Raw genomic sequence first — 22,575 nt, forward strand, 5'->3', positions numbered from 1 at the left:
TCGCTCTGTTGTTGTGTGATATATATATATATATATATATATATATATATATATATATATATATATATACTTTTAATTTGGTTGGCTCTTGTCCCTTTTTATATCACTTAAGCAAAACTTCATGTTCATGATGGAAGCTAGGAATAAGCTGAGAAAATGAAAGTAAATCTCAAGAAAGGATCAGACCTTACCCATGTTAAAATAATATGTTCTTGGCTTTTTAATTCTCGTTTAGTACAGAGGAAATCAGTCTAATTATTAACTTGGATTGTGAACAATAATCTGAAAAAATCTATTGAGAAGAGAAACCTTTTATCAAAGTTATCCTTAAAGGGTTTTTAATCAATACACATTAGAACCATTTCTGCATAACAATGCTGTATATTAAAAATCAATTCTTACTTTCCTATAAAACCTTTTTATCTCTTCAGGCTTGTGTCTCAAGTATTTTTTAATCAATACTGGAAAATCACTTAATATCAAGTTTCTGTTACATTCTGCATGTATAAATTTAATGTTACATTCCAAAATTATCTCTCTCTAATGTTCTAAGTTGAATATGTACAATTTATTTCAAGGAATAGATATGTATGAGCATGAACAAATGTATGGGTGGATGGAAGGATACTAAGCACACATTTTTGTGTACATATGCTGATTCCACTGTATACATTATCAAGCCAAATCACATGCCTGTATGTGTGCTACAAAATATGTTTAATGGTATGTTCAGCGTTGCATTTATGTGATTCTAAAAAAATTTAAAAAAGACTAACCACTGTTGATATTCATGGTATAAATTAGATAAGAGGAGAGAGAATAAAACCTATAAAGGAGATGAAACAGAAAAACTGAAAAATAGGAAAAGAAAGGACATCAAGGATAAAGAGGTACATGGGTGAAATTTGACTCTAGTGCAGGTGACATCCTTAAACTGAATTAGTATGTATAAGAGAAAGACTAAGCCCAAGATCAGGGACATGGAGTTCATTGTGAGAAAGTTGAATCTGTGAAACCAGATAGAGGTTTTTAATCTGTAACTAAAATACAGTTTTGGCGTACAAAAGTGACAGTGATAGACTTGGGAGTGATTCATTCCCACTAGAGAAAATAGATGGGATTTCTAGCAATTCATTTACTTTTCTCTAAGAGTTTCTGTGCTTGATTTAATACAAAGCTCTTAGACATAGGCTTATGAAATAACATGCATATAATGATGCTATGTTAATGCAGTAAATCAAGTGCTTATGCTCCTTGCAAGCAGGATTATTTAGCAAACTATACTTTTGCTTACACCTATAATTTTAAGGTTAATTATATATTGTATTACCTATGCCATTTGAATCAAACAAAATATATGCACTTGATGTTTCCACCTAGGGAACTGGGTCCAGTGATAAATTGGAAAATAGAGATAGATATTTTAAGTTGGAAGAAATCTGAGAGGTCATTTAATCCAACCTCCACTGAAGTTTAAGGGTTGAATAAAAAGATTTGGAAAATGATTACATATATGGTCTTGCAAAACTGTTCCATACCAATCCTGCCAACATTTCTGGCAGTTATTTTCTCATTAAACCACCTTTTCCAGGGAAAGCAAGCGCAATAAAACTTGAAAAACACCAGCAATTCTCTAGGAGATACAAACAACAAAAGCAATTAGCAATTTTGTGAGGGCCATAGGAGCATCCGAAGAGGTCTCTGCTTTTAGATTTATTTATCTCAACACTTGTTTTGAATGTCGGACTCATTATATCTTAAACCATTGGCATTGGAGGTTTCTTATCAGTTTTAGAATAGGGTGGTTTTTTGTCTTGTTTCTGAATGTTTTTGTTTCTTTTGCTTTATTGACAAGAATAGCTTATTGCAGTTTTTTTCTGAATTATTCCATTCTGGGCACTAGGGCTTTCAAATATATTTTTCTCTAGGTTATAGCTAATACTGGTAATAAGAACCACATTACTGATCATAAAAGTATGAGCTAAGAGTGACTCAATAGTTTCAATGTTTCCAATGACCAACTTGAAAAGTCGATTTAGGGGAAAGTGAGAGCTAAATTATGAAGAATATCATATTTTCCTGTAAGGTTTTCCTGAGATTTTATATATGCTATCATGTGATACTTTCTCTCCTTTCTGTTTGACATTTTAAAGAGCAGAAAGTTTAAAGTAAATTTCCCAAGAATCCCTAAGAGTATGCCCCTATATTTAGACAGTTTTTTTGCCAATTGGATTGTGGCTCAAAGATTTAACTTTCCTTCATGTCTTCTAAAAATAAGGTTCAGTTTGAAATTGGTAAAATAATGATTCATTGGCAGAAGATCAGCAGAAGCACCCTTTTGAGGGGTATTATCTATAATACTACAAGATTAGTTTCTAATATAACCATTTAATGTATACCATCTAGTTACTGATACCTGAACCAGTATGTAGGAATTTGTCAGTTTTTCCTTTGTTACTCTAACAACAACAAGAGACTGTGAATTTTGCACCTGGGATGAACTTCTAATGCAAGATCATGTAGCTGCAGTATTTTCTCTTGAGTTGGACTAGGATATGTTCCCAGTATTTTATGATACTGATTTGCCATGGTTCAGCAAGGCTGCCCTGTTAGCAGAAGTCACCCCTGCTTATGAAGTTATGTAGACAGTCCCACGTAAATCAGACTGGCCAATCATTTGTCCATGTCTATTTCTGTTACACATGACCAGGCATATGATGAGAAACATTCTGGCTCACACAATTTCTTCTTACAACTGTTCTAGAAAATGAAATAAATTGTTACAGCATTGATTTCCTAGCAGAGTCAAAATTATGCAAGAAGGAAAGTCCTTTTATTCTTATCCTTTTGAGTTAGATCTTTCTCTCCTTCCTTCTTATTCACTTTTGTCCTTATACAGATTCAGTTCCTTAGACACTGTCTAAATCTCACCATTCTTTTGTCTTTTTTTGGTTTTGTTAAGTTTAATCATCTCTAGTGAAGCTCTATTAGGTGCTTTTTTCATGTTAAATTATTAAACTTCCTCAGAATTCATGAATTTCAACCTACCTAAAAGCAGCTGGATATTCTTCACATTACTTCCATTGGAAAATGTGTTTATTGGTTTCTAAGAGAAACACGTGTTTGTCCTACTGTAGCCTTTTAATTGTCAAATGAATCTAATCAAAATTATAATCCAACAGCACAATGTAAATGGCTCAAAAACTTGTGGACTATATTTCCATAATGATACGCATGCATTTGAAAATTAAGAAATTCCTCTGGGAAAGAAAATGTGCATAAATATTATTAATCTCAAGCCATTTAAGAAGACTCTGAGGAAGGTTCAAGAGCTTCAAATTATAATTATTTTGTAATTAATTGACTTCTGGAGTATTTCCAAAATAATCATGAAAATTCCTGTTGCCTTTAACTTGGAAAAATAGCAACTAAGAAAAAGTAGAATTTCTTAAGTAGTCTTTCCATATCCCTAAAAATGTTAAATTTATTTTATAGCAGTAAACTTATTGAAAAAAATAAAACCAGAGCCATTTATTCATTCATCCCACAAATATTTATCAGTCACCTGCTTTATTTAGGGCACTTTAGAACACAAAAACAAAAATAAAAAAGCTTTCTTTTTTGGAACTTGCATTTGGGGGAGTGAGAACTTAACAAAATAATATAGAATATGCTGCCAAACTATTTTAAATGTTTGAGGCCAGATTGTGATTAAATTGTTGAGGAGCTGTAATTTGTCTTTGAGAATCTCAGTCATTATTTTTTTTAAAGATTTATTTATTTATTTATACAAGCACTGTGTACAGTCAGAAGCACGGGAGGGTGAGAGAATTCACCAGAGCCAGAGCAGGAGCAGAGCAGGCAGACTGACGAAGTACACTGCTGAGGGGAGCAGCGGGCGACAGGAGAGGTCTGCACACCATGTGGGACCCTCCTTCGGTGGCCGGAGAGCAGCTGGGGATCGAACCGGTGCTGCAGAGGCTGCGGGCAGCTTCGCAACCCAGCACTCAACTGCTGCGCCACCGGGGAGGCCCTCAGTCATTATTTTTAATGTCTTTCCTTCCCCACACCTTCAAATTGATGATGCCTTTTCTTCTACTTAAATATTACCCAAAATTCATTCCTTGTCTCTTTTTGCCTTTTCATTAAAAGAACTATATAGAAACTTCAGGATGTGCTGTTTCACATTGAGGCTTGCAATAGAGTAAATAGGTGCCATCCTTTCCCTGATGAAACTTGCAGTGTATTGGGGAAGAAAAATCAAATGAATATATTAGGGAATGTGGAAATAACCTGGTCATACATTCTACTAAGGAAAGATTTCATGGGATTCTGGTTGCATATATGAGTGGCCTGAAAGGGGGGAGGGGAGGCTGGTGTGAACCTGGAGAGGGTTCCTAGGTAATGAAAACCATTTCCCAGTTCTATTAAACCCATAGCACGTGTGTTTCTCATAAAACTCCTTCTGAAGAATTTGATCTGGTCATTAGTATCCTAGTGTGAATAAGGTTCTTCAATGGGCTTGAGTATATGCATTTCTTTTCCATTATTATGTAAAGACAAATTTGTTAACCTTCTAAAGAATTTCAGGTGTTAGCAATCGGGTGTGTTAGTAGTCTTCTGGATTTCAACTTTTTATCATCTAGAATGATGCTTGTGTATTCAGTGTTACATCAAAGTCCTTTGTTCTGTGTTCTCATGAAGATCTTGATAATATTATATATGCCATCACAAGATATAAATCTGAATATTATAGGATAATGTTTTTGTGAATGAGGGAATTAAGGCTCAGAGAGGTTAATTGATATATCCAACATCACACAAGCTGGTAGCAGAACTGACACAGGTATGTTTCAATCCAGTTAACACCAATTCTACTTCATTATATCTGGTCTGATTCTTCATTAAATTTTTATATTTCAGGTTATATAATTTAACCCAGAGTAAATCAAGTTGACAGATTAATAAAACATAGTCTGATTGGGCCCTCCTGTACATAGAATAGAAAATATTAGGACGTTTCCCCATGTCCACTGATGCCAATTAGATTAGCACAAGAAGTAAGATATTTTTAATCTTTTTGTGAGTCCATCATCATATTTTAAGTGGAAAGGAGTTCATATGATTTTGTTAAAAGCTTTGATTTTGACAGGCACATTTATCCAAATAGTATCTTAATTTAATTCCTTTTGTCTTTAAATTATATAATGCTGGATGTTATGTCTGAGATAAAAATATCTTATTTTAATCTGTGGAGTCATTGGAAATGGTCTACATTAATGTTATAAACATGGTAAGATGTTTCAGGTTATCAATTTAATGGCAATCATTGCATTTTAAAGCAAATGGCTTAGATAAAGCATATCACAAATAACAGAAAATTCCATGAAAGAGCTATATAGAAAATGTGTCATTGTGTTTTCTTTAACTTGAGTTCTGTCTGCAACTAAATGCTAAAAATCCTTTAAAATTTATCTACAGATAGCATATTGTTATGCCTTATAAGTAAATTGAGCATTGTATAGTTATTTAATTTTGTTTTGAAAACAAAGCCATTTCATTTTTTTCCAAAATCCTACATATGAAGTCAAAATATTCAAGAAATTCTGATTTAAAACACAAATTGTATAGTTTTTAAAGTAATGTTATTTTGTCATTCCTTTTATTAGATAGTATTTATTTTTTAAGTAAAATTAAAATAAAAATCTATTTTTGTCTAATAACTCACATTTTTAAAGAGAAAATAATTATCATGAAGTACAAAAAGATGAACTCTTTCCTACTTGTTTTTAGATTTTGCTTAAAATCCTATATTAATATAAGACATTGAGAATAATTTGCCAAGTACAGAAAAATTAACATTACAGAAACAAATCTGGTGACTTTTATGGACCTTCTCACTCACTAAAAGTGAAAAACAAACATGAGTACCAGTTCACACCTTTTGGGAGATAAAATCAACACTGGATTTGCATGAGGGATTGTAGCATCTCCTCCACGAAATCAGAGGTAAATGAGTAAAATAAAGAATCAGGGAAAAATAGAATTCCTCAGAGAATAAAAGGAAGGAATGAAGCATTCATGTGTGTGAGAGAGGAGCACATGGGATATAAGCAGTGAGGACTAGAGAACCCCTGATTCCATGCATGCAGCCATTATGGCTACCTCCTGTCTGTGTGAGTGGAATATCTTCATACAGTTTGTAGAGCCCAAAACTGCCACCGTTGCTAATTCTAGTTATATTTTCAAATGTACCTCTACATTCTTAATTGCATTTCCATATCTCTTCATAGTTAGAAATGAAAATCAGGTTTTTAACAACTTCTCTTTTTTAGACAATGTTATTTTAATACTTTGGATGCTCTTTGGAGCAGGATTAGTGAACCCCTCCCAGAAATAATGTGCCAGGGGTTGTAGAGAGCCTCAGGCTACCTCTAGGAATCCAGCTGGATAATACTGATGTCATTGCTTAAGACAATTGTACCTATCTGCTTTTTCAAGAGCTGTAGATTGTCAACTTTGACAATTGTAAATTGTCAAATTTTCTACCACTACATACAAGATCTTTGCACCTATATCTTCCTGCTTCTCTCATTCCCAGATCCTAAAAGATGTGAACTAACTAGTTTGATTTGATATGATCTTGCATGCTAGCCTACAACTCCTCAGAAAACAAAGTCCTTCCATTATTGACCTCTAAATTTTTTTAGATCCCTGGACGAAAACTGACCTACTGTTTATTATCAAATTTTAATATCCTTATCACTTTGCATTATATTTTTGAAACATTATTTTACATCTCATTAAGGTCATTTAACTCCTAAACACTAAGTTCTTTTAGGATAAGACATAGTAGGTGCTCAGTAAACATTAGTGAATGAAAGAATTAGTGTACATCCTTGATCTTAAACTAAACATCACCAAAATAGCCTTAAAAAAGTTATTAAGTCTCTAACATTGCAGGCAGTTTAGCATATATACTATCATTTAAGCCTCCCCTCATTACCAGAAATTGATGTAATTTTTATTACTAAACATTTTTCACCTTATTGATTTCAAGCAAGTCAAGATAGACTTTTGTGAAATCCGATTTTGTTACCTTAAAATATATTTTAATATCAAGGCATACATCCACCACAGAGCTATCCAAGTAAAATATCTATCCATTTGAAAAATGTGTTATAGTCTCTTCACAATATTTCAAAGAGTTAGATGAGTTGGTGTAAACATTTCCTTGTGGGAACTTTATATAATCAAAAGAAAAGAATGATTGACGGATGCGTACTCCAGCTAATTGAAGTGGTTCTGAGTCAACCAGATGTTTTCAGCTGAATTATGCCCACAGATGCTATTGCTTCATTATTCCTTAATCCAGGGATTACCCCGATTGGCTAGCTTAGTGACATTTGAGTGTTTCAAATAAACTTGCCTCTCTTTTGTTATGTACTTTGTAAAGAGCTCTTGTCTAAAGTGGGCCTACCTCCTGCCCTGGAAATGTTTTAGAGGAAGTTATCAGAGCTGTTTGTTTTTCCTGCTCTTGGATGTGGTCTTTGGTGAGGTCAGAAGAATGGAATGAGTATTGCCACAGATGACACTGGAGCTATTTCCACAGCTGGCTGCAAAGAGTGGGCAGTCCCTTACAGATGAGCTAGCATGTGGAGGTAGATGATATAAAACATCTGTCAAAATGGGAATAAGCAAAAACAATGTCCCTTTGAAGATTGTCTTTTAATGATGAGGTGGGGGGGTCTGTCTCCATAATGGGAATGAAGGATGTAGTTGTTGGCAGGCAGATGGTTTCAGGCTTGTTCTTGCGTGAAATGAAGCAAAAGTATATGTTGAAAATCTCTGATGCTAGCCAAATTGCCTGATTTTGCTGAACATTCATTTCTCCACCTATCATACATATAATCTATGAAAAAGGGAAGGGAGTGCTAAGAGGAAAAGGTGAGAGAAAAACTAAGAAAAACCTGGTTCTGAATATTTTTCTCTTGAATAACTTTAATATGATGGTATCATTTCAGCTTGTGGTCGAAAGGTCAGGAAAAGCATTTTTGCAATAAGTTTACTTCAGTGTATTTTCAGCCCCTTGTTATTTTTTACAGAAGTTTTAAAAGGTAATATAAAGATGGTATATCATCAAGGCCACTTGATGAGAAACACTTCAAAATTTGAATATCACTTAGTAAACAAAGTATTTGTTTACCTTCAAGGAATAGTAGGAAATAATAAGCGTATCTTAGTAAACTTTTAATAGAATTATAATAGTTTAGTTTCTCAATTAATCTACCTTCAAAATAAATTAGAAACAATGCAGCTAGCGTATTTTTTACCTTAGACATAAAGTTGTTATGGACGGAGAACTCTTCACCTCTGGTCTTTATACCAGCTCTTGTATGCATAAGTAAGTAAATCTTTAAAAAAAGGAGAAATCTTGACTTTAGCTTCATTTTGAATAAATGATGAGTATTATTAGCAGACAAGAAGCTTCTAGATCTCCTGCTGCAAGACTAAAATGGGTGTTGCTGCTACTGCTAATCCCCAAGCCACCCTGCTCTGCTCTGGGGAAATACAGGCGCCATTTCTGCAAACCATGGAGTCAGCCGCTTCTGCCAACATCTGGTGGATAGAACAATGCCACATGTCCTCTCCCTTCTGAACTGACTTCCAAACCAAAGTCCCTATGGGTGCTTCTGATTAGCAGCGGTCACATATCTGGAGCTAAGAACAGAGGGGCTTAGGGGATAAAGGGCATTTTCAATTCTATGCTGAAAAAGCAGCAATTGCTGTGTGGGGAAAGAGTATTAATAAAAGGGGGTGAGGGTATTGTGAAATCATGGTCTGCAGCCATGAGGGACAAAGGCATAGTACAGGAAGTGTTTAGAGTCACCTAAGGAAAGGTGGTGAAGGGCTTAACCTAGCCAGGAGCACTTTTTGGAGCTATCGCTGATATAGCAGTGAGACTTAGCTATGGGTTTGTTATGGATGAGGATGGGGAAGGGAAAGGCAAAGATGACCTGCAATTTTCTATATTATTCCAAGAATCAGAAGGGAGACAATATGACCTGAGATAGAAAGTAAAAGAAAATGTTCAGAAGGGGGAGTGTTGTTTTGAGGAATGTAATGTTTTAGAGTCAGTAAGTAGATGGCAATTTGGGTCAGAAGTTCAGAGGAAAAAAGACTGAGATTACAAAAACTTTGAAAACTTTATCTTTTAAGTTTACATAGGTATTTTTGACTAATTTTAATAAGTGGCAATATTTTGGAATTTTACTTCTAAAACCTTTACTCAATAACTAATATGCATGGTATGTAAATAGGCTTAATCAAAACATTTGGATGTTGACTTTACAAAGTATATAGAATCTTTTTTTTTTAAGATTTACTTATTTATTTATACAAGCACTGGGTACAGTAGGAAGTGCAGGAAGGTGAGAGAATTCACCAGAGCCAAAGCTGGAGACAGAACCGGCAGACTGACGAAATACACTGCTGAGGGGAGCAGCGGGCGAAGCAGGAGAGGTCTGTGGCCCATGTGGGACCCTCACCTGCAGCCAGGGATCGAACCAACACTGCAGAAGCTGGGCAGCTTCGCAGCCCAGTGCTCAACCGCTGCGCCACCAGGGGAGGCCCTATATAGAATCTTTTTAACACTAGTCATAATCACCATTTCATTCATTTTCATTGTTGAATTTGAAGATATTATTTGAAAAGAATGGAGGTTTCAGTTTGAAGGTTGTTGTGAAAGGTCATAGGAAATGAAGAGAAAATGTTTTGTTAAAGAAATGTTATAGATAGAGGCAAAAACCCTGTGGAGACTATTGAGAAACAAACTAAATATTACTATTTGGTTGTGGTCCTAATAAGAAGGCATATTAATGTTCCTAAGATTAAGAGCTGTAAAATGAATGAACAAAATTTAAAAATGAATCAAGAATCTACATTTGCTACAACTGAAAACTTACTCAAAGAAAAGCCATGATAAATATAAAAAGAAAGATCAAAACTTCTCAAACTTGACCATAAATTTGACTCACCTATGATCTTACTGAAATGCTGGAACTGGAACTGGGCCTGAAATTCTGCAATAAGCTCCCAGATAATATTATCTGGTCTTAGACCAGACTTTGGGAGACAAGATACTAGAAAGTTTAAAACTATTCTGTAAAACTAAGAAAAAAATCAAAGAGTGGGCATTAATATATTATTACTGGTTAGGAGAAATGACAATAAAAACTAAGTGGAACAAAAGATGTAACTAAGTTCCTGGAACAAATTGTACAACTAATAGGACACTGAAGAATAGAAACATACAACTGGCTTTCATCTCATCTACTCGACAACTTTATATACATATATATATATACATATCTTTATATATAGAGATAGATAGATATGAGATATCATCTTGCAGACCTCAGAATTTATGTCAGTTGGGTGCTAATGTATAAATTTTTACTTTAGGATATGGCCATTCTACCAGGATATATTCAATATTTTATCTCAGTAATAGATTACATGATAATGCATGAACATATTATAAACCAAGCTTGAGACATGTGTTAGTGACATGACACTAATAGAAAATGTGCCTTAAAGGGAGGACATTCATTTTTTAACAGGGTCACAATTTCATACCTGCATCCTTATGTTTAGTTGAGTTGCCAGTTTTAACCAGGTAATTTCTTTAAAATGTCTTAAAGGAGAAAATGAATAGTCAAAAATGTCCTCTGAGGGACCACAAAATAAAGTGTATTTTGTGGGGAATTGCAGGACAAGGAATAACTACTTTTCTACTCACAGTCAGAATCAAGGTGCCTTGCGGCCAATTTAGGCAATTTGTGCTGCAAACAATGGTCATGAGTGGGATAACAGTCAGCGTTTCTTCGTGATCACCCCTGTGGTTTAAGAAACAATTTCCCACGTCCATTGACCAATAGGAGTCTGCAAGACCTGGAAAATGACTTGCAGCTGGATTTTTTTTTTTCCTATTTGTCAGTAAGGAGAAGTTTTTAATGAGAAGCTGTATGATAGCTCACAGTCCTGAGTGCTAGTTAAGGCGAGATAAACATTTTACCAGACAAAAGACGTTGCCCATAAATATTCAGACATCTGCGAGGCATCCTGTTGCCTTATCATTTAGAAGACTGGCCTGGAATACTGCATTTTAAACTTCTATATATTTAAAAGCTGCTTCACATACAAAAGTGAGTTCTGTAGAGGTGCGTAAAGCATGTCTTTTATCCCATGGCAAGAGTTGACAAAAATATTAGGCAGCTAAATGGCTATTAAAATAGTCTGTGGCATAGGAAAACAATAAAAAAGCTTACACTGCATTTGAGGTAGTGCACATTGGTTGTGATATATAAGAGGAAATTCTGCAGGCATATGGAATCAGGTATATGCAGTTCTTCCACAGAACAGAAGTAACATAGTGAATGCCAGCACTTAAGTCCCCGGGGCAGTCTGTGGCTCTGAGAGCCTGGGAATTCAGCAAGCTGGCAGTGGTCAGACAAGAGCACTTTTAAGAGAAAGTAGAGCAATTGAATGGATGGATTTTTAAGACAATTTTTTCCAATCAGAGAGTGCTTCTCTTATTTCATTTTGATTGTCTTGTCCAGTTGGTTGCTATTACTGTTGTTTATCCTCTTAATGTCGCAGAAGTCCTGGCTGTTGTTGAGCAAGTGACCGACACTCATTTAGTCCTCCAATACCATGACAACCGATTTCATGATAGATGGTGTGCTAGGCCTTGACACCTTTAGAAAATGAATAAAATGTCATGAATGGCAAAGTAAGCTTAGAGACCAGGGGAGAAGTACTGTGACCTTGATCAAAGAGTATGCCAAATATTATGAGTGAAGAAAGGAGCACATCTCACAGATGTTCCCTAGAAGGTAGCATTTGATAGGAAACTTGGCAGGTACTTGGAGACCTGTTACAGATGCCCAACATGCCTGATCAGAACACGGAAGGTAAGAGGAAAGAAGTGCCAGAGAGGATGAGCAGTTCAGTATGATGGGTGCAGTGGTGGGAAATTAGACTAGAAGGTCAGTTGGAAGCCAAGTGGTTTTGTAGAGTATGCATAATGTGCTAAAGAGGCCATCCTGGACCTTTGCCTGTGGAAGCCTTCTTTTGGAAAGAGATAATGTGGAAAAAGGGAAGGCACATTCCAAGAGTGATCCCCATTCACTCACCCCACAAAAGGCAAGCAGGAATGGAAAATATCTGGACCCCATCATGGAATTGTTCTGTCTACCCTTTCACTCCCTGAACACATTAATGTAAAACAGCCATTGGTTTAACAATACTGGGTCCTAAACATCTGATATTTCCACTATGAAATAATATTTTTTTCAAGATGCTAATACAGCTATAAAAATGGACTTTGCACTTTGGTAGAAGGTAATTTAACACAGTTTTCCCTATGTCCCCTCTTGGGGCAAAAAAATAAGAAACATCAGTTCTACTCATCTTGAAAACAGTTGGGGGGGTTGTTATCCTTGTTTGGGTAGTAAAATGGTTTAGAGCAATTCTCCATATCTCTAATATAATTTTCTATTATATAATATATTTGATGAGTAGATATCAGGGGCTTTCTTTGTTTCTTAGAAAGTCATAGAGGTGGTAAAATATATAGTTATTAACCTATTCATTTGGCATATGTCATATGTAATAGTCTTTAATCTGTATTTTTCTCAAATCATTTTAAATTGACTTTGAACTGTGTAATACATCTGAGTAAGGGAGGCAGACACCATAGGAGCAGATACCATAGATACCATAGAGTATGGACAAAAGACTAAGGTTACATCATTTGTTTTTCTATACCAATACTGTGTTTCCTTTACGTTGTCTACACCACCCCACATGGATTTTTATGGCACTCATATTTGTGCAAGTTAGACTCCCTTTCGCTGAGAACCACACATTGATCATATGAAGGAGTGCAAGGCTAATGAATAAGACTGTAACAAACTCATTGAAAAAGTCCTGGGATCCTTCCATCTACACTTCATTTTCCCATTAGTTCAGGAACTACTGTCCTTTTAAGTAGAAATATGAAAGGAACAGAATAGAGTAACCCATCTCCACAATAAAATTCCTTTCATACTTTTAATCAAGTGTACCCATTTAATGAAGAAAGCTAATCATTCTATTGCACATTCAGTCAACAAAACCAGTTAACCATTGAATACCAAAGTCTTCAGATCTTCATCTCTCCCTTAATATAATATAATAATATTAATAATTAATATTAATAATAATATAATAATATAATAATAATATAATAATATAATAATATTATATAATTTATATAATAATATTTCAAATGTTATTTTGTTCTGTTAGGATTCGAAAGAAGCTTCTTGAAAACATCAAAACACTGCTAAACAAGTTTATTAAGTTTTGAGCATAAAACTCTAAAGGATTCAAAAAGTATTGTTGAGAATCCTAATTATCTATTTACCTGCTTTGGTAAGAAATACTTCAGTGTGACATATTTACTTTATATCTCATTCACAATGGCACTATTGTACAAATAGATACTTAACCACTAATTGAAACCATTATTCACAGTTGGCTACACATAGTATATAATTAAGCTTCTTTTAAAGGGAACTCCATGGTTAAAACTAATTTGGTTTTAATGTCATTTAATATTACACATTAAAAAAGAAACAATTCCAACTAATGGTAACTGAATCAAAAAGCAACTCAAGAATCTTAAGAGCAGAAAGAAAAACAAAACTAATTTTACAGTTAATAGGTATTCTCTCATTAGGCAAACGATAGACATAACTCTCCTAAATTTCCCATATAGCAATGGAAAATGTCCCACTTCTAGACATCATATCCCAGTCCACAACTGCATATCTTTAAATATTAGTGCAGGTATGTCAGTTGACTCTAATATCTCTAACCTAACCAAGAAGGGAAATTCAGCTCCAATTAGTCACATTTCCAAAATAAAAAGTATTATAAATTTGAACTCAAAAATAATCATATAGTTAATAAAAGTCACATAATTGTCTTGCTTCTATTCATTACTTAATTGCAAGATTTGAACTATTGATTTATATACATGTTTTTAGAAAATGACATAAATAGGATCTTGGCATAATGTCTAGTTATACAGAGCAGAGAATAGATGGATATTTTGGGACATGTTCTAATGACTGTGGTTTCAAACTTTCTCATTTTGTATAGATAACATATACTTATATAGACCAGGATTTCTGAATCTCATTATTAACGACATTTTTGACAACATAATCTTCTCCTGTAGAAAACTGTCCTACATGTTGTAAGATGTTCAGCAACATCAGTGGCCTCTAACTCATATCACCCCTGGACATTGCCAAATGGCCCTTCCAGACTTTGCAAAATTGCACCTGGTATGTGCACATGCATAAATACTTTTTATTTTAGTTAATTTAATAATTTCCATAAATATACTAGGGTGGCATTAGTAGTACATTTTACGTCAAGTAAATTTCAGATTTTGTCTTTAAAGATATGGTGGCTGAACATAATAGAAACACATATACATGCTCCAAATCATGAATTTAAAACTGAACTGCTACTTGTAAAAACAAGTTTTCTCAAAACCTCTGGAATGTTCCATTTTGACCAATAATTTCAAGAAAGAATTTCTAAGAACCACTTAATTTGGAGTTTAGTTCTTTCATCATTCTTCTATCCATTATTTATGAAGCATATATTATATACTTCAGACTCTAGACAGTAGTAAAATAAGTGGACATGAGTTAAGCCCTCTTAGTATTAATGATCTAAATTAAAAGTATTGGTATATATATTTAATTTAAATGAACAATTAGTCATGCTGATATTTTTAAACAAAGACTATTTTAAGTAGCTACAGCATGTAATTCCCCTTTATAAGGATTGCAAAATGTGTGTAAACACTTGACTCTTGCAAGGTACAATATTGAATGGAGCAATTAAAGTATAATAAAGGAAATGGAGAGTTTACGCACTAAAAGGAGTTGTGGGGGCAGTGTGGCTTCGACTTAAAATAATTTTTCATCATTCTCCCATATCGCCAGCAATTGTCAGAGATCATTCCAGAATGCTTCCAATGTCAAAATCCTAGCTATCAGCTTTGCCCCAGCTTTCTGTCTTTCAAGCATAATATTTTCAAAAGTCAGACATCCCCCTCAAAGTTTGTTGGAAATGTATCAGTGTAGTTGAGGAATAATTAATAAGTTTTCCTGCTCCTCTTTTTCCTCTTCCCATAGCTGCTCTCTTGAACCCTCACCCAGGACCCATGTCCGAACAATCAAATAAGCAAGCAAGCATTCATCAACAAATGAAAGAGATTGAACATCTCAGCATATATTACAAGGGATGTTGGACACTCATATTGCAGGATATTGCCTTTGAATAGCCAGTCCCCAAGTTAAATAAGATACTCTATGGTATTTACATTACTGTAAATACATACATAAATCATCACTGCCATTAGAAAAATCACTCAAACTAATTTATGTATAAACTGATATTAATCTCTGCATTCCATTTTGCATGTGCTAAAAATAATCTATACACAAACTAGATATTTATTCAAGAAATAATAAAAAGTGACAGAGAAGCATAAATCATAGAGATGCAAAAGAAGACTAACGACCTTTAACCATATTTTTTTAAGTCATGTTGAATAATGACTATTAAAAAGTCCTCTAGTTTTGCATAAGTAACTAGAGGAAAATAGTAAAATATGGTCCGCAGACATTTTGACCTAAGTCATCTAAATATGACAAAAAGGGGGACATGTGTGATATTTCTTTTTTTTTTTTTACACTTTTATCATCCAGATAATTTTCTTACCTTTGGCTTTATGTTCCTATGATTTCAAATCCTGACTTATTAAGATTGCAAGGAACGATTCTTAAATGTGCTACCACACAAGCCAAACTGATCAAATGGGAACATATCAGGTCACCAGGTGTGGGCTGAATTATTCAGATAATCATGCCATTGCAGCTTATCAAAATGGTGCCCTTGACTTCTTTACATTTTTCTACAAGATATAATGCAATGGTTCCCAAAAGTCTCATGCTTTGTTGCAAGGCCAGTTTAAAACAAATGATTGACAAACAGCATAAATAAAAGCAAAACAGTTGTCTGGAAGAAATATAACATTGACTTATACAATAGCAGCTTAAATAGACAGAGGACACTGGTGTTGGAAAAGACTTGTTCATACACAGACTCCAAAAGCTTAGACCCCAGAGAGTCTAGCTGGTGGTCTCTTGCTGTTGGTTCATAGATTATACCTGGAATATCACTGACCTAGAATTCTGACAATCACAGGAGTGAAAGTCATTCTTCTCACTGTAGTTTCTGTGCTGGCACTAAATAAACTACATCTTCTATTGATGGAAAAGAGCATACATATTTCCCATTATTTGCCCATGATCCTGTATGTCACTTGATAAATTAAAAAATTGATGAAATCTCAAATATTTAAAATGTCTTTCAAATTAACAACACAAATGCTTTTCTGGCCTTAGGCCACATATGTTTATTCCACATCCATGCTCTTTGGAAACTTTATCCAAATGATTGTTGAAATTGTTTATTGGAGAACTAGGGCAACCATATCTGCCCTGTATCTCTTGAGTGTGAACAGCTTTGTTTTGTAGTGTCAGTAGCTAAAATAGACCAGACATTACCATCAGCTGTTGGGTCATTGTGCTTTTTAGTGGAATTACAGCATGTTACAGTATTTTTCTTTGCAGCTTAAACATTGAGCAAACCCAGACATCCGGAGATGCTAAAATGAAAAATCTGTTTCCTCTCGCTTTGCCATTTGCCAAGTGAACTCCATCAGACAGAACATTCTATACATTTCAAGGAAATGAAATTACCTTTAATGTGTTGGCAACATCTGTCACAAAACACTGTTCAGTCTATGGCTCAAATGCATTGGATAGGAATGGATTTGACAGTTTATTAAATGAAGCATGGTTACGGTTGAGGGCACTAGATTTACCTTAACAGCCATAAGGGTTTTCTTTTCCTCTTTTGTTCTTTTTTCTTTCTTTTTCTCTTCTTTTTTAATATTCTGTATAATACAAAGGTGGTTCTGTAATCTTTGATGAGAAAACAAAACAAAATGATGGAAGACTCAATCTTTTGTACAGATAGCTTACATGTTATTTTTTTTCTTTATTGCAATAACATTGGTTTACAACACTGTATGTAATTTAGGTGAATAGGTCCACACCTCCTCAGATGTATGTATGTTAACACCCCATCCCCATCATCAAAACACCATGAGTGCTTTATCCTAAGCCACTGGACCTCCTTCTCCTTTGTTCTCATCCCCTTCATTATGGAGTCATTATTCTAGGGTTCATTTGAGGGTAAGCTACATTTTTAACTCTCTAGTTACCTGCCCCTAAAAAAAAAAAAATCAAGAAAACTTGTTTCTCCAAGTTGTTCCAGTCCAATATTTTTAACTTACAATTGTATATTTCCCTATCCTTTGAGACTATTCAAGAATCTATGTAATTAAAATTTAGTTTATATTGTGTGTTCACTGCATATTTTTTACTGAATATGGACAAGAACGTATGTTCTTACAAGCCTTCCCCCAAGAATCAGTGTTTCATTGTTCATTTATTTTCAATAACTGATCTGGTCAGGAAAGGAATGCTTTCCTTGTGTTGTCTTCCTCTCTGTGCTTACTGTTGCTATTTACAATTCCAAATGATGACAAGTCACTTCTCTCTCTTCCCTTTGATTGTCAGGTTTCTGGTTTCTACACAGAAGCAGCACTCACTGTGTGGCATCTGTAATCAAACTCCCTGAAAGTATTCTCTAAAGAGACCAGCAATTCTTCTTAAATTAATTCCAAATGCAGGCATTCAATCCTTCTATTCTTATCATGCCTGGATTCGATTCATCTGTCACATGCTTGAATATCTCATTTGCATATCATCTTCCAAAGAAAGACAGAAGTCTACCACTTCCACCATTAAGGAATGAGGTCACCCCTTGGGCATTAGGAAGGAGTATCCATACCAAACACATCTTAGTCTTTATCTCTGATTTATGGGACTGAATCTTTATGTGGCTTCAGCAAAATGATTAGAATGGAGGAGTTTCCAAGACTGGATCACAGTTTAGCAGCATGTTGGAATCTCCAGGGGCAAATATTCTAAGAAGATAGGCTGTCTCAATTTCAAGAAGAGTATTGAAGTCTTGCACCTGCTAAGGATTAAAATGTTGTGAAAGTGCCCTTTTGGGGTTGAAAAAAATGCTTCAGGATTTCTGTCTGAACTCTGAAGTTATTCTATAGTTTATCCTAAGAAATTTAAGAAGAACCTGAGTTCTCTTTTTATAAAAGGGAAAACTAAAGATCTTTTGTTAAAGAAGTTTGGGTAGCACAAAGAAAATATGGTGTCTGTGAATTAAGTAAACATTTCTATTTCTCATTCTAGAAGCACCCTGATTTATCATTCAACAATTTACAAAATCATGAGTAAATTCCAATGACATTAATGAATATCATGTATATTTACAAGGCCGATAACATGACATACACATGTTTTCTGGTTGATTCTATCTCAGAAGTTCTAATGTCTTTTTGAACAGGAATGGTTGGTTCTGTTCACAAAGCATTTCCAAATATTTGGTTCAATACCTTTTCTCCCTCCATGTTATTAAAGAGGAACACATAAAGTAGGCTGAGTGACAGGTTGATATGGATGATAACATGAGGAACGAATCATCCTGAGCAAAACTGTTTTAGGAAATATTTGCTCTTGGATAGTTTGGGTGCTGATATCCTGCCATGTGCATGAACCTATCAGAGCTTCATTTTTTCAAAATATTTATTCATATGGAAAAAAGTCACACAGTGAGAAAAATGTTTACAGAAAAAATTAACATCCAGAAACATAAACATTATATTACCGCCTGGGTATTTAAATGAAATTCTCCTTTTTTATTATCATTAAAGTAAAGCTAAAATTATATAATCACAGAGATTATACCCAACCTTAGCTTTTGAAATCAGACAAAAACAAAAACAAAAAATCTGAAGAGTGACAACAAAATGGTGGCTCCCAAAGGGGAAGGGGTATGGGGCAGATAGTGTTGACTGCATAGAGTTGCTGGAAACTTCATGATCTCTGGTGGTGATGTAGTATACAGAGATGCCTAAACATAAAACTGCACACTTGAAACTCAAAAATAATCAAACAAAACAAAAACAAATATTTAGAGTATGAGAATAAAATGGTAATCGGCAGTGAGGAAATGGGTTGGAGGTTAGCTAATCAGGTGATGGGGGTCAATTTTATGGTGGTATATGCAAATTAGAATTTTAGTGGCGATCATAATGTTGCACATACAAATTTCAAGTGATAATGCTGTAAATCTGAGAACCTCACAATGCTATGAACTAAAGTTACTTTAATAAAAATATTTAAAGCTATGTTGGTCCATTTTCTAAGTTGGTGGACAAGAGCATGATTGAATAGGGGAGAAGAAAGGAAAGGGTAATGTGTGACTCCATGCTTCACTAACAATGAGAAGTTTTGAATATGAACTGAGCTTTTAAAAAGGTGGTTTGACCAGCATTTAAAGGAATTCATTCTTCTGTCTTATGTTAAAAATGCAGATAGAAAGAAAGTAGGTCAAAAGATTAGGAGGGGAAGACATAGGAAATAGTTACCATGATACATAGTACAAAAGATACCATTTTTATATAATTTATATTAGCTTTTCATATTTCTTTCAAGGAGTTCCAGTGAGGAAACCTACTTGGGGTGCCATTTTCCCCCCATGGTAGTTTGTATGATCAAAAAAGTAGCCACATAAACTGTGGATAAAGAGAATACACCAAAGGTCATATTAAAAATCAAGGAAATCTAGAAAATGTCCATAGTATTCATGTTTTCCAGTCAGAGAAGTTTGTATTTCGAAACAACGAAAGAGAAAATACATGTGGTATCTTGAAATGCATAGAATGCTGGAATTGCTAATAAAAGGCATTTAAACACATCATAAATAAATCCCATTAAAGGAAAAGAAGTGGCTCATTCTATAAATTAAGACAAATATAAAATGGCATCACTGGATATAAAAATCATACCTAGTTGAACATAGCATTTTCAATAAAAATTGAGCAAAATTAATGTTAACACGGGTTACTCTATTTGTCTGTTTACCTGAAGTTTCCTTCCTTTTGAAACATGTTTTCAGATGGGTGTTGCTTTTGCTTTTAGGGTGCTGTGATTACGCCAACAATGGACCATCCTATGTCAATGCAGCCAGCAAACATGATGGGCCCACTGACACAACAGATGAATCACCTTTCATTGGGCACAACAGGCACGGTGAGTTGCAGAATTTGTTTTATTTTGTTTTTTTTTAATTTCTTCAGACATATGCAGTACTCTCAGTTTTCACTGGCATGATTAGCAAAACTGGTTCTGTACTATTCACCAACACACATCTCAGGTTCCAGTGTGGATAAGCTGAATCCCGCATGCACATTCAATTCAGAGGCACATTTACTCACATCAACATGGCTGGAAATTTTACTGCATTACGTTTAAATTGGAGACACTTGTTCTTAAACCACTTCCACTGGTTTTGGAAAGGTGTCTTATACCTTGTCAAGAATCCTCACCTTGTACCTTGTCACACTTGAGCCGGCTTGTCTCTTCCCAGCTCTTTACCACCTCAGCTCATTCATTATCCCCATGTTCTCAAGTGAGGGCCCAATGTTGACTATGATGAACATGCAGGACTTGTATTTACTTCAGTGTTTAAATCCATCAAAACTTAATAAGATAAATGAGGTTTTTTAAAAAATCTTCCTTTTGAATATGTCCACATAGATGAAGTTGAAAAAAAGGAAAGGGATCTTAACATCCTCGATGTTGGAATAAGCTGGGAAATTTTGATAGCCATTATATTTCCCTAGGAAATAGGAGAGATTGAAAAATGTCCATTGTGGCTTTGATTTTATTTCAAAAGGCACTTGAAATCATTACTAAAATCTTATATATTTTTTTAAATGTCTATTCAAAGGCAATTCCCCAAATGGTTAAGAGGGTGAATGTCTAATGGAAACTGAATACTGTAATTTTGTCAATATCATTATAGATAACACTCAAAAACTTCAAGGCCAACCTCTTCACTGGTAACAGTTTTTGTTTTTCATAAATGTTAATATAAATAATTTTGTTGTTTTTCAAGATGTAGCAAGAAAACTATGTTTTCTTCTGATCAAAGCAGCTCAATGTTATAGAAAGAGAACTGAATTAGGAGCTGGGAATTCTAGATTCAACTCTTGATCCCTGTTATTTATCTCTGTCCTTGGAAACATATTTTCTGACCTCAATTTCCTTCTCTATAAGTTGAAATATTGAATATAATGTTAGTTTTGACCCTCCACTACATGCCTCTTTATTTTCAACCCTATATGTCTCAGATTCACCATTTCCTGATTCTTCATAATTATGCGGCATCATCTCTGAACCTTTAATATACACTCGGCACACCAACAAACATTGAAAATTATACGTTAAAGCAATGGTTTGCTTACCACATAGCTGTATTGACTCACGGGTTTTGGGGAGTATAAAAAATTTCTGATAAGTCCACTATACTTTCATGGAAAGAGTCACATTGTCTCAATACAGAACAGTAGTTTATGAACATAAAGAAAGTGCCTGTCTTTAAGACTCCAGTTGCTGAATCTACAGAAAGAAGTTGATGAAGCCTTACCTGTCAGAATGCTTGGACTGGATCAAATGCTTTCATAGATCTCTGACTTTTAAAAAGTCATGTTTAAGGCTGTATTTTATTTTCTACTACAGCGCAGCTCGTTTTCATCAGTTTGAAGATACTATTCCTATAGCTTTTAGCAATGTATAGGGAGTATTTGTAGATACCAAGAACAGTGTTGGGAGACCAAAATTTCTCATGTTTTAACTACTGAGTTTTCTTCCTATCAGCCTTGCTCTCCTTACATGATCATAAATTCTGAGTGAGTGAAGTAATGTAATTTTGCTGAAATGAATGACAATCTGAAGTATGATAAAAGTAGGAGTTATAATAAAAGCATACAAAGAAAGACTATTAAACCTATTCATTTGAATCAAAAGCAAAGCCAGATGACTTGCTTTAAGTTCAGGTTTGCAAGCTAGGAAAATTAAAAGAGCTAGGCTAACTATGAATATGACTGAATCCTTTAGGAAACTGAAAAATCACTTAAAATATGTATAGAACAAACTCCTATTTGTAATAGTCATTGATTCAATACTAAATCATGATTATGGGCATATAAAATATAAACTTGAGTATTTTCTACAAGAACATATTTAGACAAGACTACCATTTATAACCAGTTGGTAGTAGTCAAATTATTTAATAATGAATAATTATATATATATAAGAATATGTATAAGAATAATCCCTTTCTTAGAAAAAAGATTTTAGCCTGTGGCTTACTTTTCACACCACATTTTCTCTAGTTTTTTTGAAATTCTTTTCTCCCTTACCTTTGTGATAAATACTTAGTGACAT

The 22,575-nt window shown here is 34.3% G+C and overlaps 1 protein-coding gene across 8 annotated transcripts in view; it reads left to right on the top strand.

Moving 5' to 3' along the window:
* Window positions 1-22,575, top strand: part of RBMS3 (RNA binding motif single stranded interacting protein 3) — a 661,354-nt gene that overhangs the window by 578,549 nt on the left and 60,230 nt on the right. For all 8 annotated transcript variants that reach the window (XM_037525598.2, XM_054692904.1, XM_054692902.1 and 5 more), the window contains one exon: window positions 20,265-20,375. In XM_037525598.2, the coding sequence (XP_037381495.2) occupies window positions 20,265-20,375 (111 nt within the window). The remainder of the gene's footprint in view (window positions 1-20,264; window positions 20,376-22,575) is intronic.

Source organism: Talpa occidentalis, unplaced genomic scaffold (assembly GCF_014898055.3).
Source record: "Talpa occidentalis isolate TD23 unplaced genomic scaffold, MPIMG_talOcc4v2.1 talOcc4.10, whole genome shotgun sequence".
Classification (NCBI taxonomy): Eukaryota; Metazoa; Chordata; class Mammalia; order Eulipotyphla; family Talpidae; genus Talpa; species Talpa occidentalis.